The 13,102-nt window shown below is 41.0% G+C and overlaps 1 protein-coding gene across 1 annotated transcript in view; it reads left to right on the top strand.

Moving 5' to 3' along the window:
* The first annotated feature begins 1,746 nt into the window (after nt 1-1,746).
* atp6v1ba (ATPase, H+ transporting, lysosomal, V1 subunit B, member a) overlaps nt 1,747-13,102 on the top strand; it is a 42,740-nt gene continuing 31,384 nt past the window's right edge. The window contains exon 1 of the mRNA XM_031755017.2: nt 1,747-1,960. Coding sequence (XP_031610877.1) covers nt 1,852-1,960 — 109 coding nt within the window. The 5' untranslated portion in view covers nt 1,747-1,851. The remainder of the gene's footprint in view (nt 1,961-13,102) is intronic.

Here is a 13,102-nt window from a genome sequence, read left to right as displayed (position 1 = left end):
TTTTTACTGTAACAACCACAAACATTAATGAATCATATTTCATAACTTCAAACGCAAATATAAATTGTCAATTTTAAAATCATATGCACAAGTTTTGCAAACAACAAAGTTATTTGCATCCATTTACCTTTTACCCTTTTTTAAATAACAATTTCAAACTATTTACAGAACAATCAGGTGTTCTGCATTCAATAAGATGCCACACAAATTAGCAGTCACCTCATTGTTCTGACACACAACACAAAACTATCCACAACATTACACACTAACTACACACTCCAAACACGCTAAACGTCACAAATCTCTCACATCTGAAAACTCAGTCTCTCTCTCTCTCTCTCTCTCTCGCCGTCACTCCTAAAACTTCCCCCTCTTCCTAAACAACCAAATGTCATGTTGCCATATCATTTTCTGATTGGTCGACATGGTACAATTTTCCACCAACACAAACGGGCAGTTTTTTGTTTTGTCTTTTTATTTTTTGCTCATAAGCAGAGAGTGCTCGCTAGCGCTGTCCTTAGACAGTAAACGTGACGAAACTATTGAGGAAAAAACGCCGCGTATATCTTCTTTATCATGACTCTGGTTTTACGTGGCCCATCAACACAATTTAAAAACTGGTATATATCACCTTGTTGCTTTGTCATCTTAAAGTGGTCATGTGATTGGCTTACCACGACTACTTTATTCTTCCTCAGTCAAAGAGCAGCACTCAGGTGATTGTTTTGCCCCCTGAGCTCCAGGTGTTGTGCCAAAAAGTGATTGTCTGAATGTTGCCCGTACTGAAAAAAGTAACACCATTACTTATAACACCATTATTCCCATCACTGTCTCTGATCTGATGTATTTGTGGATGTTCTTTGTCTCATCCTGGACTGTGGTACTGACACTTATCAGTCCCCGGCCTCTTTCCTTCCGCTTAGCGTACCCAAGTCCCGCAGCCTCAGGGTGCGGGACTTGGGGTGAAACCCTTCATTCATAGTCAGGAGGTTCCTCGTCGTCATGTCAGTGGTTTCCGATGGAATATTGAGTCATTACAGAAACACATGAAGAACCAGGCAGGTTTCTGGCTGTGCAGAGTAGTTGGGGAACCACAAATAAACCTAGTAGAGTCCAGAGTTTGGAGAACTAATCTGAAAAATATGATAGCATGAATAGTAAAACTAAAGAGGTTAAGAAATGCAGACTGAGGAAGAGTAGTGTGATAAGAGAGGCTGCTGGCAGATATGGATAATATGATAAATTTGAACTTTTTCCCTTTTACAATCATTTATTAAAATCTTTTTCATATTCAGTTGTAGCCAGCCGTCAGGTCAGTTTTACAATGTAGGCAGTGATTTCTTCATTCCTTCACAGTGAGCGCTGTTTTTATAAATAATAACTAATATCACATTTTATCCTAGTTTATTTTTTAACTTTTTCATAATGTTTTTCTTCTGCAATAATTATTTTAGGTATTGGATTTGTTTCCTAGTAGGTTGTAAAATATATGTTACCTTCACGATCTGTAATGACATGATCTAAATTTAATCTTAAATACTTAACGAATCCAAATATCCCACTGTGGAATCCTACACCTACAAAGAAAATGCTTTCAGTTCAAGTTAAACAGCCTTGCTGTTAGCTTTTCTTTCCTAATCGTTTGCTACTTACTGTACATTCATTACGTTTCTGTGAGAAGCAGCTACTTCTCACTGTTTCAGCTTTGCGCGCACCCGCTGACTCCATGGCCTTTACCAAACATCCGTTTCCTGTGTGTCACATGACTCGCGCTCTGCTGTCATTCAGTAGCTCTTAGCAAAGCACGTCAACCAGCGTCAGATTTCTTAGGTTTCCGTACCTTATCCGACAATGGCAACACTGGTGGCAAACAGGGCGATGGATGTGAACGGCCTGGCAGCGGCTTCGAGGACACATACCCAGGCTGTGACCAGGAACTACATCTCTCAGCCCAGGCTAAGTACGTTGCTAATGCAAACTAGCAGCTCTAAAGGTGTAGTTGCGGTAGGATACGGGATAACTGTGACCCAGTGAATAAATGTAGCCTTTAAAATGGCACAAGGGACAGTATGTTGACGGACTCGTGCAATAGGTGAATGTGTAGCGTGAAAATATAAACGTTTAAGATTGTGCTTAATCTTGGACATCCCATTGAACGGGGACGCAGCATTAGAGGGCATTAGCGTTAGCTAACTATCCACCTATGGTGCTGTACACAGGCTGTTAAACAAACCAGCTTTTGTTTTATAAATATTAATAATTAAGTGCGAGTAATTCGGTAAATGGGCCTAACTGCTGCTGTACATGCTGCGTTTGAGAATATGTCATTTCTGTCAAACAGCAGTGTGCCACGCTAGCATGCTGCCTTTCACTAATGTCTCGGAACTGTATTCATTAGATGAAATGAGCGTGTGCGGAGATATGTGGTACACTCAACTGGTCACGAATTTAAAATGTCATATTTGCGTCTTTGCAGTGTTTTACAGCCAGTATATTACACAGCTTATTGGTCGTATGGGCCAGATGGATGATCTGTCATGTGATCGGGTCACATGAGTGAGGCAGCCCGTGGTTAGGGAAGCTGACGTTCATGCTCTCATGACAAGAATTTCGACATTGCTTTGTAATTTTTATGACATAAAACTGTAGAAAATGAAAAGATTTACAGAGATTTTCTAAAACATTGACTCTTATTTGTCACCTGTCTGTTATGGGTAGGTGTGGTAATACAGTATCTATACAGGGGACCTAATATTGATATGTTTTCATTAAATTAAAATACTGTGAGAATGTTACAGACAGGAAGGCAACTGCAAAGAGATTCAGTCTGGCTTGGACTGACTGCAGTCACTGTTGACATTGTCAAAGGTTTGCAAATGATTTCAAAATCATTTTTCCATCCACACATTGTTCCCATTAGTCTGAGGCTCAGCTGGCTGTCAGCTGGTTGTGCAAATGTTAAATGTGCCTGATAAATAGTTAATAGTTAAATGTAAATTTCTGTTAAATGTAAATTTCTGTCTATGCAAACAGCAACACATTTGTAATTTTCACAGGTTTATGACAGACGATTACTGTATTATTAGAAACAGACTGCATGTAATTGCCAGCTTCACCCCATATAATTGATGAGTGATAGCAGACTCTGTCTGTGGCAGGTTTTAGTCACAGTCTCTCGATGTTTGACAATCTTATTGTCAGCAAAACACTAATTGAAGTAAGATAACTTGACCTTATTGGCTAAAACAGATATCAGCAAAGTTTACCTTTGAAGAGATCATTTTCAGTGGAAAAAGGTGATCAATACCAATTATTACAGCACGTGGCATATCACAAATGTGACAATAATGTCATATTGTGAGTGAAATATGATTAAAAAATTTTATTATTGAGTGTCTGGTGATTCCCATCTTTAATGTGTATAGTTATTTGCTCTTGTATGGTTGTAACTAAAGGTGAAATTTTTATCAGCAGCACATCTGTTGCATATTTAGTTGTTTTAAGTTATTAATCTCACAGAAAGAAAATGGAAACAATTGAACTGTCAGTCCATTTGTTGGTAATTCATTTTTGCTAAAGTCAGGATTTTGGTGGAGGCCTATTTAAAGTGACAGCTCAAAGTTATTAAAAGTGGGATCGTGTTCTTCTCTTTGTGGAATTTCCCCCTCAGTCACCATCCACCCGGCTGGCTGTGGCTGGCTGGGCTGTAGAGGAAACACAGGGACAGTAGCACATGCAGGTTGATGTCGTTACTTCATCAGAAGCTAAAGAGGACAAATCCAATATTACAATAATTGATTTCTAAACCAAGTTGTGAACTTCAAGTGTTCTGAAATGCTGCTTTTAGTCATCTTCATTAACATAGTTGAATTAAACAGGAGTGGAGGGTGAAGGTAACTGTCACAAAACGCTAAGAACGTATAAGAACATTTAAATGATAGCAGAAATCTCTATGAACACATTAAAGTATGGGGGTTGGTAAATGCTTTAAATTAATTAATTAATCGTTTACATCAATACTTGATATGTTAATATTTAAAAAGTCTGTTTTCCCAAACAAAAGTGCATTTAACGCACATGTGCTCATATTTTAATAATATTAACTGAGAAAAGTTCATCTACAGTACAATAAGTCATTTGAAACGATACCTGGGCTTTACCTCATTATGCTGGATTTCCTTTACGTTAATGTAGACATTTCCTCTATAATGTGACACACAAAAGCTGCAAATGGGTGCATAAAACTAAGATTCCTGAACAAATGCCTCATAAGGACGACCTAACCCACACTAACTCTTATTATAAAATGTTGTCACAACTGCAAAATGTCAGTTATTGATCATATACCTATTGTCTTCTGCTGATCCGTATCAGGGTTTGGAATAAACTACTCGGGGTTCTTTGCTGTAAGTCCAGGCCTGGTTGACAACGGTTAAATTCTGTGAAGAAAAGCTTAAAATGTTCCTTGTTCTGTTCTTGTTGTTGGCCGAGCATTATTAGAGTTAGGGCAGCAACTATCGATTATTTTAGTAATGAAGGAATCGATCGAGAATTCCGTCGATTAATTGAGTAATCGGATAGCAAATACTTGTCTCTTATTAATATTCAGTCTTTCAGAATGAAAGACAATATTTATTATTTATTACTGCTCATTGGTTTCCATTTTAGGAATTGCAATGTTTTTAAGTTTAACTTCATACAACATCTATAAAAAAACAACTAGAAACTTTAATTGCATGTACTTCCCATATTGAAATGTAATTTTATTTAAAGAATAGTTTCTTAAATGCACAGTATATATATATATATATATATATATATATATATATATATATGTGTGTGTGTGTGTGTGTGTATAAAAACCCAAAACACCCAGCGCGCCCCTGCGCGGCGGTTTATCCTTCAAGCTCGGGTCCTCTACCAGAGGCCTGGGAGCTTGAGGTCCTCGCAATATCTTAGCTGTTCCCAGGACTGCACTCTTCTGGACAGAGATCTCCGATGTTGTTCCCGGGATCTGCTGGAGCCACTCGCCTAGCTTGGGAGTCACCGCACCTAGTGCTCCGATTACCACGGGGACCACCGTTACCTTCACCCTCCACATCCTCTCGAGCTCTTCTCTGAGCCCTTGGTATTTCTCCAGCTTCTCGTGTTCCTTCTTCCTGATATTGCTGTCATTCGGAACCGCTACATCGATCACTACGGCCGTCTTCTCCTGTTTGTCTACCACCACTATGTCCGGTTGGTTAGCCACCACCATTTTGTCCGTCTGTATCTGGAAGTCCCACAGGATCTTAGCTCGGTCATTCTCCACCACCCTTGGGGCGTCTCCCATTTTGACCTCGGGACTTCCAGGTTATACTCGGCACAGATGTTCCTGTACACTATGCCGGCCACTTGGTTATGGTGTTCCATGTATGTCCTGCCTGCTAGCATCTTGCACCCTGCTGTTATGTGCTGGATTGTCTCAGGGGCATCTTTACACAGCCTGCACCTGGGGTCTTGCCTGGTGTGATAGACCCCAGCCTCTATGGATCTTGTACTCAGAGCTTGTTCCTGTGCTGCCATGATTAGTGCCTCTGTGCTGTCTTTCAGTCCAGCTTTGTCCAGCCACTGGCAGGATTTCTGGATATCAGCCACCTCCTCTATCTGCCGGTGGTACATACCGTGCAGGGGCCTGTTCTTATACATACATATATATATATATATATATATATATATATATATATATATATATATATGTATGTATATATATATATGTATGTATGTATGTATGTATGTATATATACACACACATATACATATACATATATATATGTACATACATACATTCACTGAACCAGCATAGTGTACAGGAACATCTGTGCCGAGTATAACCTGGAGGTTCCGAGGTCAAAATGGGAGACGCCCCCAAGGGTGATGGAGAATGACCGAGCTAAGATCCTGTGGGACTTCCAGATACAGACGGACAAAATGGTGGTGGCTAACCAACCGGACATAGTGGTGGTAGACAAACAGAAGAAGACGGCCGTAGTGATCGATGTAGCAGTTCGAATGACAGCAATATCAGGAAGAAGGAACACGAGAAGCTGGAGAAATACCAAGGGCTCAGAGAAGAGCTCGAGAGGATGTGGAGGGTGAAGGTAACGGTGGTCCCGTGGTAATCGGAGCACTAGGTGCGGTGACTCCCAAGCTAGGCGAGTGGCTCCAGCAGATCCCGGGAACAACATCGAGATCTCTGTCCAGAAGAGCACAGTCCTGGGAACAGCTAAGATACTGCGCAGGACCCTCAAGCTCCCAGGCCTCTGGTAGAGGACCCGAGCTTGAAGGATAAACCGCCCGCAGGGGCGCGCTGGGTGTTTTTTTTTAAAAATATATATGAAAGTCCATATAGGATTTATATGCAGTCTAAACTAAGGCATAAAAATATATCTTTATATTTAATATGTCTTTACTTTGTTTCTGGAGGTTCTGTTTCTGCTGAAACAGATGTTATGATGGTGCAGACATTAATTAATATTCATGATAAATCAGTGACCAGCCTAAAAAAAGAAAAAAGTGTACCTGGCCAGTGGACATTTTTAATGGCTTCTAAAAGCTTTTATTTTTATATTTACAAATATGAATGTAATGTAATTAAATACAGTATTTTATATTATTTGACTTTTAAGAATGTTACGAAAGCCTCGAAATGTTGATGGTCTGGTACAACCATGCCCCCCTTTAGACTCAGCCCTGTTTCCTGCAGGTATGGCTTCCATGTAAAATTGGACGGATGCCATCAGCCTTTAGCACATTGTAGAATTTAAAGGTGGTGTCACATTAGGTTAACAGTTCATTTGCATGTTTGAATACAACGTGTTGTTGGTTACTGCGGGTTTTAACACACAGTGGTGGATGGAGCAGCTATAAAGTTTCCTTTCTTCAAGTCAGTTTGTTGATCAGGAGCTTTGATGAAGGCGTCCCGCATCGAGTTTATTTATAATCATATTATTGGAATGACTCGATGAATAGTTGCAGCCCTAATTAGGAGCAGAGCATGGTGTTTTAAAAAGGTTTGTGCTTCTTCCACTTAGCTGTGTGATGTTGGGTCTTGGCTGGGCTGCTGCAGAAGCCCTGAGCCATGAGGCCAGTGATGGTTTTTTTCTTTCCTGCTCTTTATGCAAGTGTCAGAGAAGCAAACATGGACTAAAAGCCTCTCAGCAAACTGGAAGGAAATGACTTAATGGCGCTCAGGCCATCTGAGAGCTAAGCAGAAAGGATGCAACATGTGATAAAACCCATCTTCTAAAAACATTGAACAATCCTGCTTCTGAAATACTCTAATTTTGCCGTCTTTTTTGTCTCATCAAACACATTACCAAACAGCAGCAGTCCACACTTATGATGAGGCAGCAATTTAGAGCTAAATGATAATCTCAAGTAACTGTTTGGAAAAGTGTGTTTCTCAAATAGTGCAGGTGCTGCATTCACAGTGTGTAGTGTGTCTGTGTAGCCCTGCTGGGGGCTGGAGGAGATATGTGTTTTGTTTCCGTTTGTCTTCAACATACTGCTTATATTTGGGAAAGGCAAGGCCTTTGTCCCAGTCTAAAGGTAGTGTGTGAGATTGACTTTAGTACAAAACCATTGAATTTATACATCATTTAATGTATATGAGTTCCAGTAATATAGGCCCATAAAATAAACCTTTAGTTTCTGGTGTCCTCTGCAGTTCATTTAAAATCCTGGAATTTGAACAACATGATAGTGGACCTTGGACTCAAGAGAACAAAGAAGCAAAGAAAGCATAATTGGCGGCATGGATGGGCCAACTGTAACTTGGTCTGTTGACGAGCTTCAAAATGGTGTCGAGATGTCTCTAAAATAACAGTGAAGGTCTTTCATGTCATCGTTCTTCACTTTGCTACACAGAACTATCTGAGAAGTCTTTGAAAACTGCTGAAAATTGGAGGTGCTTTCAAGAAAATACTTGGCAGATGATGGGATTAAACATATGTCCCTTTTTACCATGGGCTGACTTCAGCCAATCGGATAAGCTAAAACATGGGCTACAGACATTCAGTTTCAGGACTTACGACAGTTAAATAAAGCCATCAGTATACTCAACAATGCAGTTGGCTTGTCATTAAATTATTTTTTGTCACTATGTAAGGAACATTAACTGTCACTGTGTAAAGCGTTCGTCTAAAACATGTCCATGAGTAGTCCAACTGTGAGCACATGGCTACCTGGTAAGACGTAATCAGTGTACTGCAACCTTTGACATCTCACAGATTCCGATGCTGCAGGTTTCGTCTCTCTCTGACCAAAATTCACTGAACCAGCAGGAGAAGATCCAAACTATGCTTCACGTTTGGATGAATTCCCTCTGACTTTTGCTGTTTTGCTTCCACCACGATAAAATCACACTTCCTGCACAGCTCTCTCTCTCTGTGTATGTGTGGGTTATGCTTTTATACTAGAATATATTTTACCATGGGTATTGGTAAATTGGATCTGTGTCTCAAGCCAGTTTTGACCAAGTCTGTAGGAGGGAGCTAAAGAAAAATCATTTTTGTCACTCTGCCATAAAAGCCTAATGGGGTATTGTCATTATCTCACTGGGTGGGTGGGCAGTGTGGATGCTTGCGTTTGTAAATATGATGGGAGCAAACCACTCCAGTGTGAGCTGGAGGCCACCACTTTATGAACCCAACAGAGCCACATCCACATAAGGCAGAGATGGCATCCTAAGGCCACCGAGGTGAAAGCCTTTCGCCATGTAGCTTTGCTACAGCCTTCAGAGGTACAACACCCACTGATAATGAGTCTGACTTACCAGAAATGCAGACCAAGCTCTTACTATGGCTGTACAGTGACCAAATAGCTTGCACTAACTGGATACCTCATACTATCGAAGCACCTCCCACAGGAGACACAGTTGAATGCATTCTCAAAGTCTGCAAAAAAAACCAAAACCAAAAATAGACTGGACAGACCCCCATGCACACTTTTTGTCCTTAATACATCCTTAGGGGTGCAGGAGCGCAGCATAAAGGTTAAAAAAGGGTGTCCTGTCTCAATCCTCAATGGCCAATTCACAGATAAAGGTGAGGTTATTGTTACACCAGTCGTACTAAAACTAAAAGCAGAAACTTCTCCGATGAACAGTATAAGAATATATGGGCACTTCACCCCTTTGAGGCCCAGGGCAGGTCTGCTACTTCTGCCAGTTGCCAGCTGCTGCCAACTGCTGAAGGACGGGGTTTTTGAAGTGACCAGTTGAGCCAGTCTCCATTAAAGATGGCAACCACTACCCAAGTGGTCATTCTCATTTGTTGTTGCAAAGCCATGTGAATCAGAACAGCCCTACAACATCTAGGGCCGTAAGGAACTCGGAGTGAATCTCATTTGCTTGAAGGACCCCAGGAGTCCTTCAAGCAAAACGTTCTTTAACCATCCTAATGATGTCGTTCACAGTGATGGGCGAGTCATCTCCTATGTTTCTATACTCTGGTATAGGAAGGCATGTTGGTGGGATTGAGGACATCCTGAAAGTATTCCTCACATCACCTGACTACATCCTTTGTTGAAGTCAGTAGCACCTCACCCACACTATACACCACGTGAGTCGAACACCGCTTTCCTGCTTGGAGTTGCCTGATGGTTTTTGCCAGAATTTCATCTACAGGGACTGAAAAGTCATCTTTTGAGGTTTTGCTTCACCTCAAGAACTTCACTCCTCTTGGAACGCTGGTACTGGGGCTGCCACAGACTAACCAAGCCTAATAGGGCTCCCATAGAGCCTCCCTGAGGTGTCTGGTGTCCACCATACCACTACAACTGGCACCAACCATCTTGCAGACACACGTCTGTTCAGCCGCCTCACTTTGAAGTCAATGTCCCCAGCCTTCCTCAAAATGCTGTAGAGGTTCTGTTGACGATCCTAATTAAATATCTTTTGCACCGGGGCCTCTGCCAGGTGTCCCTTCCCCCAAAGCACAGGGGTTCAAGAATAGACTCAAGAATAGAGTTCAGTTCCAAACCGGAACAGAGTCCAGCCCCTCTACTGGAGACTGATTCATTCATTGAGCTGGCGTTTCTTCCAGTGACCCAGTTCAAGGTTCGTACTTGGCCACAGTTGAGCTTTGTTAGTATTAATGGTAAATGGTAAATGGCCTATATTTGTATAGTGCTTTACTAGTCCCTAAGGACCCCAAAGCGCTTTACACAACTAGTCATCCACCCATTCACACACACATTCACACACTGGTGATGGCAAGCTACATTGTAGCCACAGCCACCCTGGGGCGCACTGACAGAGGCGAGGCTGCCGGACACTGGCGCCACCGGGCCCTCTGACCACCACCAGTAGGCAACGGGTGAAGTGTCTTGCCCAAGGACACAACGACCGAGACTGTCCAAGCCGGGGCTCGAACCGGCAACCTTCCGATTACAAAGCGAACTGCCAACTCTTGAGCCACGATCGCCTCTTGAGCCACGATCGTTACTGAATCTCTGTCAGTAACCGTGGGAACATCAAGAATGATACCTAAGTTGACAATATTATTGAAAATAGGAAAAAAATCATATATTTTGGCTTTTTTTATTTCCTGCTATTCCAAACAGTTACTGAGCAGTAACTCCAAAACGTACTGTACTCACCAAATCTTGAACATACTCAGAATCACCCTTGCTCTTAGTTTAAAGAAAAGTCCAACATCACTATACTTTGAACAACGTCCAAGCAGTTTAGGTTAGCATTTCAAGCCATCAAGTAGTCTATAAGATCACAGTGTTGAGCTGGTTTTCCACTGCGATACCGACGTGACAGAGCTCTAAGAGAAGCAGCTATTGAAAATCCACTCAGAGATGGAGCAGGAAAATAAACAAATAAAAAGGATTTCTCATCAGACCAAGTCCTTTCTTTTAAGAGGCCTTTGTCTCTCTCATGTCAAATGCGACAAAAGCTATTAGCCCATGAAATGGCTTGTCTTTGTTTTAGTGGTGCATTCTGTCATTTAGTGCTATGAAAAGACATGGAGCAAGGCACTACATTTCTTTGTGAAGATTTAATTATTGGTAATAATGTAGTCACGATAAACAAATGTCTCATCTGTCACTATGAAAGTAATTTCTATAAAATCAATGTTATTTTTTGCAACAGTTCTATAATCCACATTCTAATTAGGTTTAAGCAGCTAGCTTGTCAGTAGGAAAAAAGACTCTTGCGTGGGCGTTTGCCATTCTTTTCATGAAAGAACATTAAAATGTACGCTAAGGATCTGACACCATTTCAGTCTGTTGCAAGAACAGAAACCAATCAGCACACACTTGTTTCACTGACCACTGATGGCTCACTTCCTGAAATTCCTCACCTTAAGAACTGGTGGCTCTTGTTAGAAGAAATGCGTTTCCTAACGCAGGAAATTCTCCATTACAGAACTTCCCATAAACCTAGGACTGTAAGATTAGTGTGATTTTGTTTAGTTTTAAACACCCTGATGATTAAATGTGCACTGACTCGAGTATCTTTGTGCCCCAGGTCACAGCAGATCTTTACTGTTTGCAGGTCCTTCTTTACGAGTGTGGCCTCCTTTGTTCTCTACTTGCACTCGACGTTTTCTGTTTATTGATCAGTTCAGTTTCTGTTTCTTTTTGGTCATCACTCATTTTATTGCACATGATTGCTTTTCAAAATACTTAGAGTTTTGAAACACGCTGCTTCTGTTTCTTGTTATTCCATAGCAAGGTCATTTGTTTTGACAGAAATAGTAAATGTGTATATTTTTCATGTAATGATCCCTTAAAAGATATAGCCTGGGATATGACAGCTGTCATAGAATAAAGTATATTTGGCTTAGCTTGATGTTATAAAAGCGTGAGGGTGCCGCACATAATTAGCATTGAATTCTGTGGGAAACCCGTCTTTGTCTACAGGATGTATTTGGGGAACAGCTTGTGAGGGCTTCTTTGTTGGACCGCTCTAAAGCCTCTGTCCCAGACCCTATCTTGAGTCTAGTATGGGACTACCCCGCAGGATGTGTTGATGTATTTTAAATCTTTTAATTCATTAATGCTTTTTTAAAAAAGGATTTCTTAAGTTTGTGTAAATTGTCATTATTTGTACCTGCTTATAATGATGAATTGAATGGATAAGCTAGCACAATAAAATGCTCTTCATCTGCTCCAAATAGCAAGAGGCTGTTGCTCTGTCAAAGCCCAGGCGTCGAGCTATTGTAAGTAAAGCACTAGGCTATCTGTGTAATAACCAGCTGCCTCTCTGTATAGTCACTGTTTTTCCTCTACTAGCAAAAAGACCCTGCATACAAGAGACCCCACTCTGTTAGAAAATTTGCTCCTGGTTCATGCCTGATTACATTTCCTCCCAATCAGTGCAGTGTGGTAGGAAGTCATCTTTATATGGAGTACCTGTGCACCTGCAATGTTAAAAGCCTGGCTCATTTTCTAGTGGTGTCAAACCCAGGTGCTGCCGACATGTCAAAACACAGATTGTGTGCTGATTGGTTGGTGAATATGTGCCTGTGCCTGCTGCTGTTTCTGACACCCCCACCCCCTGATTTTAAAATGTTTGTATTTTTTTTATTTATTCCAAAAGTCTATCATTGGTTAACAAAACATTCAACTTGTCCTTCATCTGTTTGGTTCATTTTAGTTGCACAATTTCATTTTCCCTCTCTCTAATGTTGAAAGCACAAAGTAGTTTGTGCAGGATAAAAATAATGTCAGGATATTTTTCCAGTGCCATAACTGCATCACGGCACAGTTGGATGAAACATCACATTCAGATCTATAGAAGCAGACGTTGATTCTATTTCATGATGCAAAAGCCAAGCAAGGCTTTCCTCCCAATGTGAGGACTTGTAGTTACAGTGACTCCTAACTCTCAGCTGGTTGTATTATAAAGGGCATAAACAATGTCAAGTACTAATTTTGGCAAGATCTACTGATTTGGGTTTTCTCTTTTTGTTTGTTTTTTTTGTTTTTTTAAATCAAAGGGATAATGTGCCAGTTATGCTAATCGTCATGCTAAAGCCCGAGTCGCTCTCTGATGCCTCCGTCAGAGTGAATGTTAGTGTATGAATGAGGCAGAATGAGGTTTGGC

The sequence above is a fragment of the Oreochromis aureus genome, linkage group 13 (assembly GCF_013358895.1).
Source record: "Oreochromis aureus strain Israel breed Guangdong linkage group 13, ZZ_aureus, whole genome shotgun sequence".
Classification (NCBI taxonomy): Eukaryota; Metazoa; Chordata; class Actinopteri; order Cichliformes; family Cichlidae; genus Oreochromis; species Oreochromis aureus.
The sequence above is the reverse complement of the archived record's forward strand: the minus strand, read 5'-3'. Positions and strand labels throughout refer to the sequence as shown.